The sequence below is a fragment of the Artemia franciscana genome, chromosome 6, assembly GCF_032884065.1.
Source record: "Artemia franciscana chromosome 6, ASM3288406v1, whole genome shotgun sequence".
In the NCBI taxonomy this organism is placed as follows: domain Eukaryota; kingdom Metazoa; phylum Arthropoda; class Branchiopoda; order Anostraca; family Artemiidae; genus Artemia; species Artemia franciscana.
In genome coordinates, this window is record NC_088868.1 from 22,217,745 (window position 1) to 22,239,761 (window position 22,017).

Below are 22,017 nucleotides of genomic sequence, written 5' to 3' on the forward strand. Positions count from 1 at the left end.
AAGATTAAATCACCCATTCGTAGGATAAAGATACCTAAATTTTCACGTTTTCCAAGATCTCCGGTTTCCCCGTCCAACTCCCCCAATATCACCGGATATGGTCGGGATTTAGAGTAAGAGCTCTGAAGCGCAAGATCCTTCTAGATACCAAATTTAATTGAGATCTGATCACCTGTTCGTAAGTTACAAATACCTCATTTTTTCCAATTTTTCCGAATTATCCCCCCCAACTCCCCCAAAGAGAGCGGATCCGGTCCGGTTATGTCGGCCACATATCTTGGACTCGTGCTTTTCTTCCCACAAGTTTCATCCTGATCTCTCCACTCTAAGCCTTTTCCAAAATTTCCAGTTCCCCCACCCCAACTCCCCCCAATGATACTGGATCCGGTCGGGATTTAAAATAAGAGATCTGAGTTACGTGGTCTTTCTAAATTTGAAATTGCATTAAGATCCGATCACTCCTTCGTAAGTTAAAAATACATCATTTTTTCAGAATTAATCCCCCCCCCCCCAACTCCCCCAAACAGAGCGGATCCGTTCCGATTATGTCAGTCACGTATCTAGGACTTCTGCTTATTTTTCCTACCAAGTTTCGTCCTGATCCCTCCACTTTAAGCGTTTTCCAAGATTTTGGTTTCCCCCTCCAACTCCCCCAAGGTAAACCGGATCCGGTCGAGATTTAAAGTAAGAGCTCTGAGACACGATATCCTTCAAAATATTAAATTTCATTACATCCAGTCACCCATTCGTAAGTTAAAAATACCTCATTTTTCCGAACTAACCGTCCCCCACCTCCCAGATAGTCGAATCAGGGAAACGACTATTTCTAATTTAATCAGATCTGGTCCATGATACCCCTGCAAAATTTCATCGTCCTAGCTTATCTGGAAGTGCCTAAACTAGCAAAACCGGGATCGACAGACCGACACAATTTGCGTTCGCTATATGTCACTTGGTTAATACCAAGTGCCATAATTGAATTAGAAGTTCTAGTGGCCTATGAAATAAAAAAAGTGAAGGGCAACTAGGCCCCCTCCCCCGATCACTTTTATCAAAATGGTCCGATCAAAACTTCGAGAAAACTATTTAGCCAAAAAAAGTAAAATTGATATAAAAATTTCGCTTTAATTATTCATGTACAATGAGCCAAAATCAAAACCTGCATTAATTCAAAACCGTTCAGAAATTAAATTATTTTTTTTTCTTTTTTTAACTGAAAGTAAGGAGCGATATTGAAGCTTAAAACAAAAAGAAATTATTCTGTATTTGAAAGGGGATGTTCCCTCCTCAACGCCCCGCTCTTTACGCTAAAGTTTTTTATTCTTTTAAAAGTAGAGTTGGAAGAGTCAAATTTTAGCGTAAAGAGCGGGGCGTTGAGGGGGGGACAGCCTCTTTCATATACGGAATAATTTCTGTTCGTTTTAGGTTCAAATGTGGCTCCTTACTTTCAGTTAAAAAAAAACTTGTTTTTTTTATTTAATCTAAAAAAAATTTATGGACACGGTCCCAATAAAATGGGACCCAAAAAGGCCCAAAACTTTTTTTTTTGGCCTGTTTCGAAAACTTTATCCTCAAGTGTTTGGGTTAGGAGGATCCCGGTGCGAAAAAAAAAAAAAAAACAAAAAAAAATACTGGTTCTCTCCAAAAAGGGACATTTTTATTTTCTTGGAAGGGTTTGGCACTTAAACCTGCAAGCCAATAAGTCAGAAGAACCCTCAAGTACAGAGAAAAATTAGTTTGGGGTTGCGGAACCTTAAAAACTGGGTTCTTTCCCGATTGACTTGAGCCCAAAAAGGACCCAAAAAATTTTTTGGTCCGGCTCGAAACCTTTATCCTTCAGTGTTTGGGCTAGGAGAACCCCGGTACACAAAAAAAAACGAAACGAAAAAATACTGGTTCCCTCCAAAAAGGAACATTTTTGTTTTCTATGAGGGGTTTGGTACTTAAACCCGTAAGACAATAGGTCAAGAGAACCCTCAGACACAGAGAAAAATTAGTTTAGAGTTGCAGACCCTCAAAAACTGTGAACAGAATTTTTTTTCCCATTGCCTTGAGCCCAAAAAGGCACAAAAGCTTTTTTTGCCCGGCTTGAAACCTTTATCCTTCAGTGTTTGGGCTAGGAGGCTCAAAAAGAGACAAAAAAATGTTTTTTTTTTTCTAAAAAGCTCAAAACTCATATCTTTAACTTATTAGGCCAAAAAGACTCTAATGCAGAAGAACAAATATTGGTTCCTTTGAATAAGGGCCAAAAAGGGGCCAGCGAACACTTTTTTCCATGAACAGATCGAAATTTAAACGCGTAGGTCCCTGAAAGTATCGTGCAAGAACAACAAGAATAATATTAGTTTGGGAGATCGGTCCCTTTCTCTGAAAATGAGGCCCAAATCCTCTTCTTCGAATAGCTTTAAACTTGCAAGGATTCTTGACTTACAAAGGAGACTACATATTTTCATTGGGAGGGGGAAGGGTGTTGTTAGGCCCCAAAATAGGACAAAAGTCTGGTTACTTTTGATTAGTTTGAGACTTACATGAGTAAGCCCTTGAGCCAAAGGAAGTATAATGTAAAAAAAATGTTTTGGGCCAAAAAACCTATTTTTTCTGAAAGCTGATTTTGAAAATCATAAGATAGTTATTTCCTGATCTGTCTTAAAATTACATAATGAAAGGCTAACAGAACCTTAATAAAGACGAACACACACAAACATATGAAAGGATTAACCGATTCGTGACGCCAAAAAAGGGGCAATATTATTCTGGGTCTCTCCTATAGTCTTCCATATGATTTAGTAAATGCATAGTGTTAGTTGTATCAATTCCTGATATTTTAGGAATCTCTTTTTATTTTAGGAAAGTTTATTCATTCGTAGAAAATCCTATTCGCTTCAAGTTTGATTTGTTACATGACTTTCGCAAAAAGGAAAATACCAACAGACAATCAAAATGTAAATATTTCCGTAGATATCAAGACAGTTTTATCCAGCAGCCCTGTAGGCTAGATAATAAAGATTATAACAGGGGTTAGCAACAACAAATCTAGTTTGTTACTCTTTATCCCTACTTGTTTAGAAACCTCATTCAAATGCTAATCATTCGCTCCATTCTTCTTAACTACTATACTAACCAAATGACACTCTACTTCACATAAACACCAGATTCTAGAACAAACTAAAATATTTTGCCTATTGATTCGTCAAGATCAAATTATTGGTTTCGATATTACTATGATCTTGACCAAAAAAACGGACATGCAATCAATCATAAATTAAAAAAAAAATCCCTTGCCTAAGGTGAAGATGATAATTTGCAAAAGTCTGTTAACATACTAGACGTACGTACCAACGCCCAATTCCAATGCTCATCAATCGGTTAAGGTCAAAAATCGCGGGCGTGGTCTAGTTAATTTACCATTGCATTTTTCTTCACCATATATAAGGGAATTTTTAGTAGTCAAGTGCATCAGTTTGAGTTTAGTCTCTTGCAGTTCATAAACAGTAAAAGTTAACAGAAATAAATACAATGAAGGTGAGCATTGGCAATATCTTTTATAAAGCATAAAAAAATCTCAATGAATTTTTTGCTAAAATGACCAGATCAGATTTAGCTTTCGTTTTTGTCAAGTTCTGTTAAAAAAGAAGAACGTTTTGATCGTGTCTTAAGGAGGGAGGGGGGGGGGCTAAGACCAAAAGAATTAACTTTTACTATATTTCTTTTTTATATACCCAAAAAAGGCAATGTTTCAAAATTTTCCCCTTTTTAACGTCCATTAAACATTATGGCTAAAATTTGGTCTGGTTATCCTGTCTGATAATTATTTCCCTGAAATCCGCTAAATTTTACACTGAATTTACTGTCAGTGATCTATCTTTTATTGAAAGAATTAGAATTAAATTTTGATAGATTGTATTATACAGAGCTGTTCCTAGGGTTGGTGACGCCCAGGGAAAAGGTAATTACAGTGCCCCCCCCCCCCTCTCAGTCAAATATAATCGAAAAAGGTCGAATCAAAGTGAACAACTGGATTAAAATAGACAATTCCCAGTGGCAGCACACCCTAGCCACGGCAACGGTTGCCCCCCCCCCCTAGAAGCGGCTCTGCGTTTGTATAACTTACTGCCTTACTAAGCTTACTGTATAGTTTACTGCCTTACTAATCAACTTTACTTCTTTTATTTTTGAACTAGCACTTATTTTGCATATTTCATGTGTGACGTCAACTCCGAAACATTTTCTTGTAGACACCAAATCTACACTTATAATTCCCGTAATTTTATTTCTAGAAAATAGATTTTAATTGCTGCTTTGGGACACGAGCATTTTTTGTGCCCTCCTTTAGTTTTGGACTTTCTCGTCTGCCATATATTAACCTTCATCATTTTTCTGTACTACAAGATTTTGCTTCATACTTTCTTCAAGGAGAGGACGGTACTCAAGCTGCAACCCACTTTGTATAGGTATATATTTTAGCATAAGAGCAACCATTTTACACTTTCGGAAGTAATTATAAGAGCACCTTTTCCCGGGATAAGGTCTGACACTTACGTAAATTGACTAAAAAAAATATAAAATATCCAGATAATAAAAAAAAATCTGGATATAAAATATCCAGATAATATTCCACACAGAGCCTTAAAAAACATCTTTGAAACATCTTAAAAAAACATCTCTTAAAAAACATATTTGAAGGATAGACCAATCGGCAGTTTTAGTAATTAATTAAAAAAAAATCCTAAAAAGCTATATTATAAGAATCGATCGTATTTTCTTCAAATATTTACGGTCCTTGATAGCTGTCCTAGCCAAGTGGGTTGGCGCACTGGATTCAGGGCCCTTTGTCTGAGAGGGCGAGGGTTCGAATCCTACTGTACCCAATTATTTAGTTTGGGACGGGGGTCAGTGGCATGACTCTGTAAGCTCAGCCAAAGTGCACCCAGATCTAAATGGGTACCTAGAGAAATATGGGGAAAGTAAACAGGAAGGGTGTGCAAAAGCACAGTATAGTTGGCCACCAGCCCCCCCCCCCCCCCCATTGAACTTCCTGGCTTAACGGTCAAGAAACGGAGTTTAGCACCACCGGTAGGGACTGTAAAGTCTAATTCCGTATTCTTTATCCTTTTTTGTTTTACCTTGATAAGCTCCCACTGGTGCCCCTAGATCAAAATGTAAGATATATTTGACCCCTTCACCCAATATTCGCTAAAAGTTCACGCTTGGTCCCGTAAGCCATTAATTTAACCCCTTAGTCGTGCCTGAGATATTTCAGATTCGCCCTTTTGACAAACTGGATGCATATAGTGTCTTTTGACTTAGTTTAACATCGCCTTAAAGTTTAAAAATAGTGAAATAAAACAAAATAAAATGAAAACATGAAACAAAATAAGAATACCAGTACTCTTTTTAATTTATATAGAGAAAAATCAAAACACAAACCTTTATTTATGCTAATGAAAGTCATAGTATTTTGGCTTCCCATCCGAAAGCCTTTATAAACAAAACAAAAAAGAGAAAACATTCTACATTAAACAGTTAACACATACTCCAAAATAATATAAAAGAAAGGTTTTAGATATAAAAAAAAGAACTCACATCTGTTAAACTAAAGTTGTTGCTTTGCACAAAAAAATCCTATACGATGAAACCAATACAATTCTACCAGTTATAACGTTTTCATTTCATTCTATTTCTAAATTACTTAAGTTATTTACTCCCCTCTTTGTTCTTCTCTGTTAGCTACCAGCCTATTCACTCTAATTTCATTCATTTTCAGGTCGTAATTTTTGCTGCTATCGTTGCTATAGTTGCTGCTCAAGAGCAATACCCAGCATACAAACAGGAGTACAAATACGAACCAAGGCCGTACAACTTCGCCTGGGCCGTAAAAGACGAGCCCTCATACAACGACTATGCACACCAACAAGACACAGACGCCTCAGGAAAAACCGTTGGTTCATACAGAGTGGCTCTTCCTGACGGTAGAATTCAAACTGTAACCTACACCGTTGATGAATATTCTGGATATGTTGCGGATGTCCAATACACTGGTGAAGCTAAATACCCAGAATACAAGCCAAACTACCCCGCATATAAACAACAATAAGACTTTAATAGCATCTGTGATCAAAATGATATAGATTCATAAACTATTTTTTTAAGAAGAAATAAAGTTCCTGTTAAATTAAACTGATTATTGTGTTATAAGTCGTATTTTTTAGGTTTCAAAATTTTTGAGGTACGAATGGAGCTCTTCTAAAAAGATTCTATTCCATCCTTTTTTTACATTTGAGGGGGGATTGTATTTACAACTACTACTAAAATTATTGAGACCAATTAGGGAAACGTGATTTAAATAAGAGCGCATACAGAAGATAAGCTGGATCTGTTCTAGCTTTGTTGCCTCATTTATTTCCCCTTCTTGGAGCCCTCTTAATATTATCTGCATAGGGTAGACAGCTGTTACTAAGTTTCACCGATTTACCAGTTCGCAATTTTTCGTTTGTGTGAGTGTATTTTTTTCGTTGCTAAAATTAATAATTCCCACCCAGTATGCATGGCTGATTCACTTTTCCTGCAATTCTATATATTATTAGATAGAAACAAGCTTTTTCAACTGACAGTAAGGAGCGACATTAAAGCTTAAAACGAACAGAAATGATTCCGTATATGAAAGGGGCTGTCCCCTCCTCAATGCCCCACTCTTTACGCTAAAGTTTTTTTTTATTATTTCAGAAAGTAGAGTTGTGAGAAAGAGTCTAACTTTAGCGTAAAGAGCGGGGGCATTGATGAGGGGACAGCTAGGGTTCTCTGAATCTGATGGTGTGATTGTAGTTAAGATTGTATGACTTTTAGAGGGTGTTTCCCCCTATTTTCTAAAATAAGGCAAATTTTCTCAGGCTCATACCTTTTGATATGTAAGACTAAACTTGTAAAATGAGACTTATATATTTAAAATCAGCATTAAAATACGATTCTTTTGATGTAACTATTGGTACCAAAATTCCGTTTTTTAGAGTTTCGGTTATTATTAAACAGGGTCGCTCCTTACTACAGCTCGTTAATACGAACTGTTTGATATAGTATGTTTTTTAAAGGTCATAGCAATCATTGCAATCAGACTCTTGTTGTATTTCTATTAATATTAATTAAATGTTAAAATATCTTAAAAAACTTGAAAAAATTAAGAGGAATTTCTTGACTGTAGAAACTCGCAACCCAAACCATGGATGAGTTAGATGGGCCACAAACTCATATCAGAGAATTCCACAGTCATTTAAGTTTAGTTGGGGGTAGTGATGTGTCAGAACAATTATAAACAGGTAGATTATAATCTGTGAGTTCAGTTGCGCAAAAGAATGGAAATAATCACAATATTTCAGAACAGACATGGCCTTGAGGTCCTCTCTTGAGTACACACCTGGAAACAAATAAAAAAAAGAACCATAAGACGAAAAATTCATTGGCAATGGATATGACTCATTCTTTCAACTGGAGAATCTTTGAGGTAAAAAACAACGACACTGGCGTAAATACATATTACTGTATTAGTAAACGTATTTACTAATACAGTAAACGTAAACGTAATACGTAACGTTTACGTAATACACGTAAAGTGTATTAGTAAACGTAAACGCTTCATTAGTAAACTAGGCTCGGAACAAATACAGACAAAGGTACAAACGACAAATTCTCTTGTTTTAGCAGAAAATAGAGGGAGTTTTTTAAGGGTGTTTGGAGCCCCAAAGACTTTACTTTTACAAATAAATGCTTCAACATTCTCCCTTGGTACCTTCTAGGTGGGGGGGGGTCCCTAATGTTGAGTGTGAGTAAAGACCACCTATTCAAATTTAAGTAAGAATATTATTGACGCAGAGTTTTACCTATTCAAATAATTAACGATTTAAAGACGTTACATGTCAATTAATGCATCTGTTTACCACTTACTTGTTGGAAATAAGAGGAAGAGGACAGGCGCAGATTAAACAGTCATTGGGTGTTCCAACGGTAGCATCTCCATAGTAGCCATCGACACACATATCGCAATTATCACCAATTGTGTTGTGTTTACAATCCTGCAATAAAAAAAAACTTTGAAATTTGGTAGAGGACTTTATCTATAGAATATAAAGAAACTGAAGTCTTTAGTGTCTCATAGACTAAAATGTAACATATGCATGGAAACAGTCCCCGTATAATAGAAAACGTAAAGTGTTAATGCGTAAACAGGCTCTGGTCCTCTATATTTTGGAAAATTTAAAACCATTAGTTCTTTTTGATAAGGGGAGAATCGTGTCCACAACAAACTGTTTATCACAATTTTTTAGGGCAGCAGTTGAAATAACACCATACACACGCAAAAATCAAAATATTGTTGATATTTTTTAAACAATGCTTTGTATAGTCAAATTAAAAGACGTTCAATACACAATCCTTCTAATTGTAAAAAAAAGAAATCAAATATTCTTATTCATCCAAAACTTTAGTAGCCCAGGACAGAATTGACACCCAATCAAATTTTGAATGACAGTTTCGTTTTTAGTTTTATGTTTTGAGATTCAAACACTTGCTTGATTTCTGCTAATAAAAACGGCTTTGCAAAAGTCCTTATCAATATATCTGCATTATTGCGCATTTCTTATCCACTCGCTAAAAATTATTCTCGTCACTGCTTCTAATTTTCTTCTTCATTTTTTCTTCTTGTTTCGTTTTTTGTTTCTATTATTAATTAGGCAACAGATATAGGCGTCCGTATACAATTTTTTTTACCCGTTCGGGACTCAGAAGTATTAACGATAAAATTGTTTAGTTTCAATCAGAAGTAGCAAAACAAAGAACTTCATTAGAAGCATTTAAGTGAAAACCACTTAAAGTAACGATACAAATCAAGTATTAGAGATTTGAACTCAGCGGACGATAAAAACCTTTAGAATAAAAAAAGAAAGAAAGAACGCGGTTATTTCTCTTTTCATTGCATAGTCCTTATTCAGCTCATTTTCAGTTTAATTTGAAAATATCCTTTTCCGTTTTGGAATGCCTTGTTTGCATAAGCATGCATCAATTCATTTTTGAAAAGATTCCAACAGAAATCCGATAATTTTGATTCTCTTAATTGATTTCAAATTTGGAATTTTGAAGTAGATACGTACCAAACTTAAGCAGTAGTTAGTCTCATGATTGGAGTATGTGTCTACTGGGAACGGTTTCGGAAAATGACAAATACGGAAGGTGCGAAATTAAAAACATGCCATATCAAGCCCTAGAAAATTGGAAGAAGGCTAAAAGGCCAACAGCTGACTCTTATCTTTTTTACAATTCAGTCCCTTTGAAATTCACACTGCTTATGCCCACTACCTAATAGAGATACCAAAGTCGTGCATCATGCACAAGCGTAAGAATGTTTTCGGGGTGGGGGGATAACAATCACTTTTTTTTTTAATTTGAAAATTTTAATAAGAAGTGCCAAGGAATTCGAAAGAATTTAGAATTTCAGTGGGGGAATACCCCCAACGTATGTGCATGGTCAGATTATCACCAAATCACCTTACAGCTACAATTCTATTCTTGGTTGTTGTTGTTTTTTTCGGAGGGCCCCCAGTGCATCTTTTTCTTAAAGGAGGGAGGACAAAAATTAGTAAAAAATTAGTAAAAGCATAGGTAATGATGTGACGTCAAAAAGTAACAAGATCTCCGGATACACCCCATCCACCTGGCTAAGTGTTTTCTTAGGAGTCTCGTCATTATCAATCGATTGTATTATTTGAATCAAAACAATGTTCGTAAATGAAATGTTCGCCAGATTCAGCCTTGACGAAACCACAACCAGTCTTGAAAATCACAGTCTATAGTGATTATCATTAATTCAGACATCACTTAACTATATGACTGCGGACAACAATGAAATAATAGCTTAGATATTGTCCCCACAACATCTTACCCCACAACATTTAATGTACACATATTACAGCTGAAGGAAGTTTGTATAAGATGGATTCGTGGTACATTTTGGGTGTTAGTGATAGACGGAGATAAATTAGGAATTTTAGGATTAAAAATGATCCTTATCAGTGTCCTATGTATGGAGAAGAGGAAGATTTTAGCTACTGTATGAGTACATGTAAAGAGTTAGGTGATTTGAGGAGGGAAGTGTTTCGACGCATTTTAGAGGGATTGACTGGCTTGAAAAAAATTTGGAAGTAGAAATTTAGATGGTTGGGTAAGTTGGGTAAATTTTTCCGTGTGGACATTTCCGTTGGGCAATTTTTTTCCGTGTGGCACATAGAAATCGTTAATAAATTGCGAGTAGATTAAGGCTATTTTTATTATTATGTGTGTTATAGCTATGTGTATTATAGTGTGTGCCATATTATATGTTAGGCTATTTTGTGTGTTATCATTATGGATTTTGTGTCTTATTACGTGCGTTTTGTTTTTTTGTAATGTCATATTATTTTATAGCTAAGCGTTGTTGTTATATACGTTATTATTATGTGTGTAGTTTTTTTTTGCCATAGCCCGAGGAGGCTTTCGTCAACAGTAAATATTGTTCTATTAATCTCTATAATAAAACTGCAATATTTAGGTATTAATTGACAACAGAAAAAAGAATCAAACCATAGGTGAGTAGAAAATTTCTGCGACTGCACCTACCGTGAATCAAAAAAGAAAATTTTCCATCATTTCTCTCACTCGCTAAAAATCAATCAAGCAGTTAAATCCACGGGGGTGACTCTAGGGGAAAGTCTACATTCCCCTTCTAGAGCGTATGGTCAATTCATTAACTTTTTTGAAATTCAAAGTCAAAAACTGAAGTCCTTTAGATACAGTACAGTTTACATACTGGTCTTGTGGTATGTATTAAATAAAAAAAAAACTAATTTTTTTAGCTGAAAGTAAGGAGCGACATTAAAACTTAAAACGAACAGAAATTACTCCGTATATGAAATGGGTTGTCCCCCCCGCAATCCCTCGCTCTTTACGCTAAAGCTTTTAATTGTTTTAAAAGTAGAATTGTGGCAAAAAGTCAAACTTTAGCGTAAAGAGCGAGGGATTGCGGAGGGGACAACCCATTTCATATACGGAGTAATTTCTGTTCGTTTTAAGTTTTAATGTCGCTCCTTACTTTCAGCTAAAAAAATTAGTTTTTTATTTAATTTCTGAACGTTTTTGAATTAATGCATGTTTGGTTTTGGCTCTCCGCACATAAATTATTAAAATGAAATTTGTATATTAATTCTTTTTTTGGCTAAATGGCTTTCTCTTAGTTTTGATCAGACGATTTTGAGAAATAAGGGATGGAGAAGGAGGCCTAGTTGCCCTCCAATTTTTCGGTTCTCATTGTTTTCTTATAGTAATGCTAGAGAATCCTGCGCCCTTTTCATTGAATTTTTCTTCCCCCATGACAGATTCCTCCAAGGAAAGATCCTCCAACATAGCCCCCTCTCCTCAGCCCCACCCCCAAACAAAATAAAATCCCCCTGAAAACGTCTGCACGCTTCCCAATAACCATTACTATATGTAAACACTGGTCAAAGCTTGTAACTTGCAGCCCCTCCCCCAGGGATTGTGGGTGAGTAAGTCATCCCCAAAGACATAGTTATTATGGTTTTCGACTATGCTGAACAAAATGGCTATCTCAAAATTTTGATCCGTTGACTTTGGGAAAAAATGAGCGTGGGAGGGGGCCTAGATGCCCTCCAATTTTTTTGGTCACTTAAAAAGGGCACTAGAACTTTTCATTTCCGTTAGAGTGAGCCCTCTTGCGACATTCTAGGACCACTTGGTCGAAACGATGACCCCTGGAAAAAAAAAAAAAAAAAACAAATAAACACACCCGTGATTTGTCTTCTGGCAAAAAATACAAAATTCCACATTTTTGTAGATAGGAGCTAGAAACTTTTACAGTAGGGTTCTCTGATACGCTGAATCTGATGGTGTCATTTTCGTTAAGATCCTACGACTTTTAGGGGGTGTTTCCCCCTATTTTCCTAAATAAGGCAAATTTTCTCAGGCTCGTAACTTTTGATGGGTAAGACTAAACTTGATGAAACTTATATATTTAAAATCAGCATTAAAATGCGATTCTTTTGATGCAGCTATTGATATCAAAATTCAATTTTTTAGAGTTTTGGTTACTATTGAGCCGGGTCGCTCCTTACTACAGTTCGTTACCACGAACTGTTTGATAACATTTGACTTATAAAAGGAAAATCCTGGGTTTGAGTCCCACCGATGTCAGGTTTTATAGCAAAATCAGATAATTAATAAGATCACTTGCCTAATTTTGAAGATATCCTATATTCTGTTCTCTTTTATGCTTTCCTACTTTATAGCAAAAAGTGTTGATTTTATTTCCTTTCCCACTAATAATCTTATGCAATGAAAATCTTTCAATTTTTATAGTGGAAAAATTAGATTAAATTAATATTTGTTGTGAGGAGTTACATTTAAAAAAAATTAATATTAAAAGGGCTTCATAAAAAATACAGTTTTTTTATGAGAAGTCTCTATTATTTCAGTCAAGAACATACGACACTATCGACCATGGGGGTTTTGCGAGGGTGGCTGCCTTACAGTTATTTGTCGTAGTTTCTGTTTATTTCTAAAGCCTAACTTAGCTTTTTCAGGGGTAGATTTAAAGCAAAATCTTGGGAGAGGCTCAATTTGACAAGGGTGCCAATTAGCAAAATCTTAGGGGACGGGGGGCAAATGTGACAAAGGTGCCGATAATTGACCAAATTAACGAATTTATTCAAAAAAAGAGTAAAAAAGAAGCAAGAAATGAGGGCGCGAGAAAATCTTGGGGGAGAGCATGGTTTCCCTAGCCCCCCTGGATCCGCTACTGTATTTTTTTTACCGTAAGTTTATGCATATTTCACGTGTAATTGCTTCATTCATAGTTATTTCTGCTTGGTTTAAGTCTGTCTTATTACCTGAGTTCTGCACGTTTAGTGTTGAATATTGCCCTTTAGTTGAAAAAAACTCTTTTTAATTTAGTAATAATTAGCTACCTCTCAGTGTAAAGAAGATTATCATCATAGAAGTTTTTTTCATAGCGCCGATTTCGAAATTTGACGCGCCTTTTCTCACGGGTAAAAACGAAAATTTTAAGTCCTCTTATTCTAATGATAACTTGTAATAATTGTCGTTTTTCTGTCTGTAAATAACATTTAGAATCATTATCAGCTATAAAATTCCTTTGTTCTTTGTAATTTGTGCCTTGATTTATAAATTGACGACCACATACCGCATTTTGAACTTTTATACGATTTTCGTAATATTTTGTTATTATAAGATCTTTGAGTTACTGAAAATGCCAAGATGAAAGTTCATAACACATAATTTTTATGTAAAACGCTACGTTGATTCGAGGCCATATTACGTCGATACTATAGAATTACTATAAACACCAGCAACAACTACATAAAACCTACTGTGCCTTCATTATAGCTCCTATTGTGGAATTTTTACAGAATGATGTGCGAACCGTGAGAATTGAAACTGGTTAGTTTATATAAATCATGGATAAAAAATTTAAAAAATACAGGGAATTGTGCTTAAAATGACGTCATAATTACCTTGTGCACGTGGCGAAGGCTTGAGCCGTTGACCGTAGCGAGTGAAGCGACCGGTATAAGACAGCTAAGGCTCGTACCGGTAGGGCTATTTAGATACGGGTAGGGCTATACGGCTAAGGCTATTTAGATCCTAAGGCTAAGGCTATTGCCCTTTGATCTTAAGGCTATATTTGCAAGGATCAAAGGCTGAAGCAGATGGAGGCGACAAAAAACCCCATGGAATCCGAACTTAAAGGAGATACAAGATAGCGTACACAATTTTATATAAGTTACTCGTGCCATTTATATAATCTTTAATCGATGTCATTAAATTAGAAGTGAGACAATCATTAAAGTTGATTGTTAGCTTAACTATCTTTCTTTTGTACTATAATATCGTACATAAATTTGAAATAATGACAGAATGATACGAAGTCCTTGAAAAAATGCATGTACTAGCATGCTTTTGAGATTTTTTACGCGCTCTTTTTTAGCTCTAACACGATGGAGCCCCTTGGACCCAACTTGGTCTAAACTGCTGTAAAACTTACGAAACATTTTCCTGTATCAACATCGCAGGTATCAGCATGTCCATTGCACTGACAAGGTACGCAGAACCCTCCAAACGGACCTGTTTGAGCACGAAAGTAGCCAGGGGCACAATCTTCACAAGACAGACCCAGGTAGTTTACTGGACAATTGCACTTTTCCACACTATAAGCTGGTTCAAGGTTTAGCTCGTAGTCTTCTGTTGCTATGTTCATGGAAAACCTTGTAATCCTGAAACAAGGATACAGGACATACACAAAATTTCGAAATTCATTCTGGGCTATCACACACTACACTCCTTTAAACATTTTACTTTTTAGATGAGACAAATTTGACGATAAGAATTCTTGTCATTAGACAAGTTTGAGATCAAAATGGTTTAAAATGGACTATAAAATTAAATGCTATCAAAACGGTTTAAGTTTGTCTAAATTTGTCTAACTTTTGCAAACCTTGGAAAAAAAAGTCCACTTTTATGTATCGTATTTATTGTCATGTAAAATTTGAAAATAAATTAAAAACAAATATAGTCGTAACAGTGACATCAAATAGTCATAGCGTCAGTTCTTCAAATCAAGTCGGAATAAACAACCCCGTCCCCATTCGTATACGGATGATCTTTATAATTGTAAGCAAAGTCTAAGGTGTGATTACTTTTCATGGGGGTGGGAGAGAAAGGAAAGTTAAATGAAAAAAATTGCGAGAAATTTGTAGGAGGATTCATCCAAGCTGTTACTCTTGGTCCGCCTTTCTTATACATAAGAAACCATCTAGAAACTGATTAATTTATAATAGAGTGCACACAAAATTTTTTTGGCAAGTTCCTTGTGCTTATTCTTTTGCGTAATTTTCATTCCAAGCAAACACTGTGTTTTGAGGTCTATTATTATAAATGCTCTATTATAGCATTGTTGCCAACATTCGTATTAGTCGCTCTTTACCTGCTTGCACAGTTCAATATCTTTTATTATTATATGTCATGGTTGCAGCAGAAGCTGCAACCTAGTAAAGGACGAACCACGGCCCATAGTAACCAAAAATTAAAAAACACGTTTAATAAAAAAAAACTGGCAAGTTAAAAAAAATTGCCATTTCTAGCTTACTCAGGAATGGTAACCATTGTCTAAATTAGTCTTAATAGTAAAATGTTATTTTCAAAACAAATTCAAAATAATTTCAAAAAGTAGCCTGAAGTTCCTAAAAATGGCATAGGAACGGAAAAAATACACCGTTTAAATCGCCATGGCCGAAAACCCTGAGACTTAAAATCCTCTGGCTTGAACAACAAGGAAGATCACTTTTTGCAAGGGTAGCATTGATGTGTCCTTTTTCTTTTTTTTCTCCACTACTCCACTCTACTCTTTGTAGGATTGGAACTTCATAGAGAGCTGTTTAAACGCTTATTTTAAAGGTAATTTAGGTAATAAACCCATACAACACCATGTAAACTGTCATCTAGATTTTTAACCCACACAACAACAACAGCTATAGAAGAAACACTTGTAGGTGATCATTAAGGTAAGTAAACTTACTGATGCGATTCACAAATGGTAACTATAGCAGATTTTTTTTCTATGTGAACTTGGATTTATTCAAGCTAATGAAAAGAGATACACCATTCACACTGAAGTTTAGTTCCGATTTAGCACAGCTTAGACACCAAGACAGCAATGAAAACTCGATTTATTTTTGGGGCAAAGTGCGCGGTAGCGATGCTACCGGCTGGAGACAGGAAACTGGCAGTCTGAATCTAAAAGTCGGAGCAATCCACAGCTTAGATACCAATTAGATGCCAATTGCGTTCCCGCCTATGGTGTTGTAGTACGATCTATATGTCGGAGCGCGGGCTTGGAGGAAGCGCCAAGTTCGGAGCTCTGTACCAAAAGCTTCTCATCGGCAAGATAGGAGTTTTCATAACTGTATTATTATCAAAGCTGTGCGATTTAGGCATTCAACACAGCATGCCATCTAGTTTATTTACATTTACTAGCAAAAAAAGCTATAATCGTCCTATTTTAAAGAAATATTTCCTAAGCCGTTTATAATCAAAGGCGAAAAAAATCAGCTTTGATCATGTTGAAGAATGAAGATTGCTGCATTTCTGCAATTCATGCTAGGTTCTAAATGAAACTAAATGCCAACCGAATATAAATCACGTAAAGTGTCTACTCATTTTTTTTTTTTAATTTGACATTTTTTAATTTATTATTTGCAAAATGTTTATTGCAGATATTGCACATTTCTTAAGGAGCAACAGTTGAAATTTTTCAACCTCCATCGCTTTTGGCATGCGAAAAAAAAAATTACCTCTTCTCAAATATTAACACACTGGATGTGAAAATTGGAAGGAAGAATTTTGCATGATCTTTATGCATATTTAAAATGTATAAGTGACAACCAAGCATTTAAACTGTTGGGTTGAGTCCGAAATTCATAATCTGTGATTTTCACAATAAAATTCAGAAACGCAATCTTCTTTGTTAAATTCGAAAGTGTCGCAGATGATTACGACTTTCATCATGCCATTAAAGTTGGATTTTCGACTTTCATGGCAGTCGAGTGGTGAGATAGCGCAGCTTACAATTGAGTATTTCCATTGCGTTCTTCAGAATGATTCTTGGTTCCCACCAGATAACAAGATTTAGAAGCACAAATCAGTTTTCGTACTGAGCTGCACCACATACTGCCATCTCTAGGAAATAAAAATTTCCGAACTACGAATTTTTACAATAGATGAAAATTATTTATTTTCATTTTTAATCGAAGTTGGCTTAGGAATTCCATAACTCTTATTTCTTATAAGACAGAATTCTAATTAGGTTTCCCTAAGGAAACCTAATTAGAAGAAAAAAACACGTTTGATTTGCATGCGAAGTTATGCCGGAATTTATCAGAGCCAAGCATAAGGCTTCAGTACAAAAATGCATTACGATTCCCAACTCTAAACTCGATAAGCAATACTGATGACTACAATCTTCTACACGGCAGCATCTTTCAGGCCTAGGGGGAAAGCAGGAAGCACTGATCCTCCCTTAGGTTTCAGCTGTGAAAGAAAGCCGTAAAAACAAAACAAAACTGTCTATCCTTTGTTAAAATGTATAATTATTTATATAATAAATTAATTAATTAACTTAAAAGATAGAATGGCTTATCTGTCATAATAAAAGCCCCATAATTATTTCTAGTAGTTTTTGATACATGCTGCTTAGGATTGTCATTTTTTAATTATTTAATAATGAATAAACTTTATTAAGCTTAATGTCCCGGTCAAAATCACTTCGCAGATGAATGAGAAAAAGGTGACGAGAAAAAAATTGAGCCCAAGTTAGTGACAAAAGGTATACCAACAAAGATTTCACATAAACACAACAACAATGATACCATTCTTCAAAGAAGAAATGAAAGCTTGATCTTTCATTTCAAACACTTTACCGTCATTGTAGAGATAAATGTGGCAATGTTGGTTTTTAAGAATTTTTGTAGAAACAAAACATAAAATGTGCTTACTTACCTAACTTCCCGAATAGGCTCAAAATAACTTCCTCTTATATAAATGCCTTCAAGACGGTGTAGGAGAATCATGAATTGTTCCCTACTGACGGGAAGACCTGATGGCAATACGAAGTTATGTTCTGTTAGCTCTACAAGTACATTCGTCGGTACACCTGGTACAATAGATTTTGGCATTGAATGGACTAGGGTTAAATTTGTACCCCCGGTAAAAATTATGTCTGGTGCTTCAATAGCTGAACCTAAAAAATGAAATCATGAATGCCATCAAATCTTTTACTACAAAACAAGTTGTGTGTTCTAGGCTTTTAAAAAAAATTAATCTGATTTTCGACTGTAAAAAAAATGGTTCAATGTTCGATGGGTTTATCAACGGATTCTTTGAAAAAACAAAAATGAATAAATTAAACATAATTAAAACATCACAATCCATTCTTGGATATCGAGGAGCACAATATTTACATTTTTAAACATAATATGGAGAATGGTCACTGCTCCTGCTCTCAGACACGATCTTACCTCTCAGCAGTTAAAATAATTAACGAGTTACTTTCCTGTTAACGAGAATGATTAATGAGTTACTTTCCTGGGGAAACCACCCCGTCATATAAATATTTAAAAGACCTTTTGTAATGCTAATATACGAATCATTACACATGTAATAATCGGAGCGAAATCTTATCACACGGTTAGGGTGATGGGTATTTGCAGGTTCGATGTTAATCGGGAAGATTAGGTAACACGTGCAGCTAATGCGATGTGTTTGTTTTTACGGGATTCTTGTAGCATTACTAATGTTTAATGTCTGTTTTTTACGTTAAGCTTTGTATGTGTGTGTATGTGTTTTGTTTACACTTTCAACATACTGATCTATGATTAGTATTATCCACTCTTCGTTCGTATCCATAAATGTAACGTTAAAGATTTACGTTACATAATCTTTTAAGGACTTTTTTCCTTGGGGATGGATGGCTTATTTCGTTAAAACCAAGCCATACAGTCAGTTTGAAGATTTCAACTTTTTTCAAAAAATGTTGACACCCACCAGTTAGAACGAGCAATGAGTTTGCAAGCCCGCCTAGCTGCTCAAAGAACCTAACTGGTCAGTTGTAGGCTGACAACGTACATAGCTTAAAGTGAGCATCTACGGATATAGATTAGTCCAGTTAGGACTCACGACTTAATTTGGAGTTTTACCCATTCGCAGGCAAACACTAGAGTCTAGGAAAATTATTCAGGAAAGGCTAAGCCAGAAGATTAAAAAATTACAAGGACATCTAAAAGCTTACTAACTTAGTAAGATAAATGGTAGGATATACCAACCTTCGAAAATTTTAAAAAGAAAAAAAGGCTAAGAGACAATAAGGAATTAATCATTTCTAATAAAGATAGTTGAATTACTATACAAATAGACAATGCAATACATTACATCGTAGCTATTATTTGTTGTTGTGCAAAAGTTACATAGGAATTTTAGTCTCTTTGATTCTATTTTAAATGAAAAGGCAGCACAGAAGATATTAGTTTCAGAAGTTTAAAGTCATAGATTTCCGCGATATTCCGCTATCTTGTTATAAAAAAAGGAAAGAAAAGAAACAGCTGTAGCTATACAGTTCAAATTATGGTCGTCCAATATCCTGACTCGTTCACCTAAACTGCGGATTTTTCAACGCCTTGGTCGGTTCTGTAATGTTTCACGAAACTGAGACATGGCATGCATCAGCCGCAACCCCAACCATCAATGTATTCTAGTCGAAGAGTCTGAAAAGGATCAAAGGTCAAAGTTGACTCGAATTCGTGACCAACGAGAAGCTGTTGCAGCTCATCAAACAGTCTCGGTTTTCAACCCAACCAGGCGAGCGTACCTTACTATGATTGGATTTCTACTTGGAATGCCCCTGCACTTACCCACAAAGACGATCTTTGACTTTGATCCTACGAAAACCAGTTAGAAGCGACCGCAAGATCGACCCCAGAAACGATGGTTCGACAGACTATTCGATTTCCTAGCGATGACAAGCATCAGACCAAGCAGAGCGCAAACGCTCGCACTGTACCAAAGCGGATGGAGGAGGCTGACATCACTCTCTACCCCGAACAGCTCCCGACAGGAGACCTCAAGCAAGTCAAGTAAGTCAAACTGTAGACAATGTTCATTAGATGTTCGTTTATATTCACCTTCATTTTAATCCAAGTTTCGTTCACGATTTAATTAACTTACTTAAATTCTTACTATTACCTATCTATTTGTCACAAATGAATGACCATCAGTGGAATCGTCACATTTTATGATCCAGTGCAGTATCTACGCGGATTTTCATCAAGAGTATGATGTGGTAATTTTAACACTTTCATCATCATTATGAAGATCGGTTCTTGTATAACAATCACCCTAATACCAACAAATTTGTCAAAAACATTAGACTTTAAGAGAATATTTAGGTTAAGACTCAATCCCCTCAACATATTTTGCTATATTCTCTTAAGTTTACTCCCCAGAGACAATACAAGGGCAGTTTGAGAGGTGGTAGCACCACCCTTACTTCTGGCTCGTCTTAACTTTGGATTCATCCCTCATTATAACTTTCGGTTTTAGGTTGTAAATTTTCATTAATAATAATCCCCATCTTTTTTTTCTTTAGAATTGCCATTTTTCATAAGTATATTTCTTTTCCTTTTATGTGTATAATTCGCCTTTTACCTTTTCATGGCAATTGTTTTTCAAAAAGAGAGAGAGGGGAGGAAGAATGGTTGGAGTTTTAGATATTGCTGATTCCAAGGGTGCCCTTTTCATTTCAATCCACCACCATTTTCAAGGAGTCAAAATTCCCCCCATTTTTTTTAAACACCCACCCTGGATACAGCATTGTCACTTACCCAACAAAACAGCATAATAGAATATATACAAATGACCCATTGCTTTTAGAATTATTAGAGACAAGAAAACATTACCTTGACATTAGACATGCAAAGTTGGAGTTCTGAATACTACTTTAGTAGCTCTTCTGTGTTTTCAGTAAAGTGGTCAATCTACTAAAGAAAGCCATAGAATTCTTAGGTATCACAGCTTACTCTTTATCTTGGGTAAATTCTGCACGTTTAGAGTTTGAATTTTACTCTTAAGATTCAAACTAAGCGGGATTCTTTTTTTTTAGGTCGACGTTAAAGACCTCACAAAAGCAAATTTGATCTCAGAATGTGTTTTAAACGAAAGCTCAAGTTTCAAGCTAATGATTCAACTAAAATTCACTTTAACTGCGAGTAAAAAAAGGATATTTTGGGTAAAAACAAAAATGCAGAAAAACAATTTCCAGCGAATCTATAAACTCTATTCGATACCTAAACTATAAAAAAAGGGAGATCTACTTACTCCTTGGTCCTTCCACAAATACAACTGTGTAGTTGAGTAAACCTCCATAAGATGACAATTTGTTCCCAAGATAAGACTGGGGAGCAGAGAAATAAAATACACCCATCTCTGGGAGCCAATCAATTAAGACTGCTCGTATGGTGAGGTCAAATTGCTCTACACTGACATCCGAAGATCTAAAAAATAATAATAATAATAATAATAATAATACAAATTGAATCTTATATGATCAAGGTGCATGAGCAAAAAAAAAAAAAAAAAAAAAATCCTTATGCTGGAATAACAGTAATTTTGCTTAAATTATAAATAAAGGATTAAAAAAACATATTATTTAGTAAGTTTAATTGAAAGTTGAGCTTACTCTTGATTAAACAGAATCATCATGTGTGCTTGGTCAAGATTTCGTTTCAACAAGCGTTTTCTTCTAAACTGTTTTATGTGGCAAATATCCGCAACGTTCCAGAGCAAAACGCCAGTTGAAGCACAACCTCTATTAAGATCACAATCAGAACTAGAGATCCCACAATACATTGTACTTACAATGCTTGGGACCAAGTTTTCGTTACCTCTCTACTTGCCCAGGCTTTCGACCTGAATAAAAAATTAGTAAAAATGATTGCATTATCATTTGGACAATAAAAAGAAATTTAACAAAAAGAACCTTTTATATCTTTGATTCAAACAAGAATTAATGCTTTAATTCTCATTAATAATGTCCTCCATCTACAAGATTTCAATCTCATGATACAATACACAGCACTGCATTGTGTGTTTCAACCACTTCCTCTAGTGAGGAGGTGCCTATTTATTCACCATGAAGAAGGGCTGCTATACGCTTAAATGTTTCAATTTATCCGATCACCCAATGGAGCTTAGAAAAATTCAGAAATACGGTATTTTATTCCTTTTCTCTCTTCCCACATTAAAGCTAATGCTACCAGCAATCTTTTCGAAAATTTTGAGCAAGGCCACTCCTGAGACATGGATGGGGGTACTCCCCCTCACCCTTCCCGCACGGATAGAAGAGAAAAAATACGAAAAACT

The 22,017-nt window shown here is 35.5% G+C and overlaps 2 protein-coding genes across 2 annotated transcripts in view; one reads left to right on the plus strand and one right to left on the minus strand.

Annotated features, from left to right (window-relative positions):
- Positions 1-22,017, minus strand: part of LOC136028191 (laminin subunit alpha-like) — a 231,253-nt gene that overhangs the window by 111,297 nt on the left and 97,939 nt on the right. The window contains exons 21-23 of the mRNA XM_065705897.1: positions 17,605-17,845; positions 14,096-14,324; positions 7,936-8,063 (exon numbers count right to left, since the gene is read on the minus strand). Of these exons, the coding sequence (XP_065561969.1) occupies positions 7,936-8,063; positions 14,096-14,324; positions 17,605-17,845 (598 nt within the window). The remainder of the gene's footprint in view (positions 1-7,935; positions 8,064-14,095; positions 14,325-17,604; positions 17,846-22,017) is intronic.
- On the plus strand, positions 3,395-6,177 carry LOC136028190 (uncharacterized). The gene is made up of 2 exons (XM_065705896.1): positions 3,395-3,522; positions 5,765-6,177. Exons 1-2 carry the CDS (start codon positions 3,517-3,519, stop codon positions 6,092-6,094), a joined length of 336 nt encoding a protein of 111 aa, XP_065561968.1. The 5' UTR covers positions 3,395-3,516; the 3' UTR covers positions 6,095-6,177.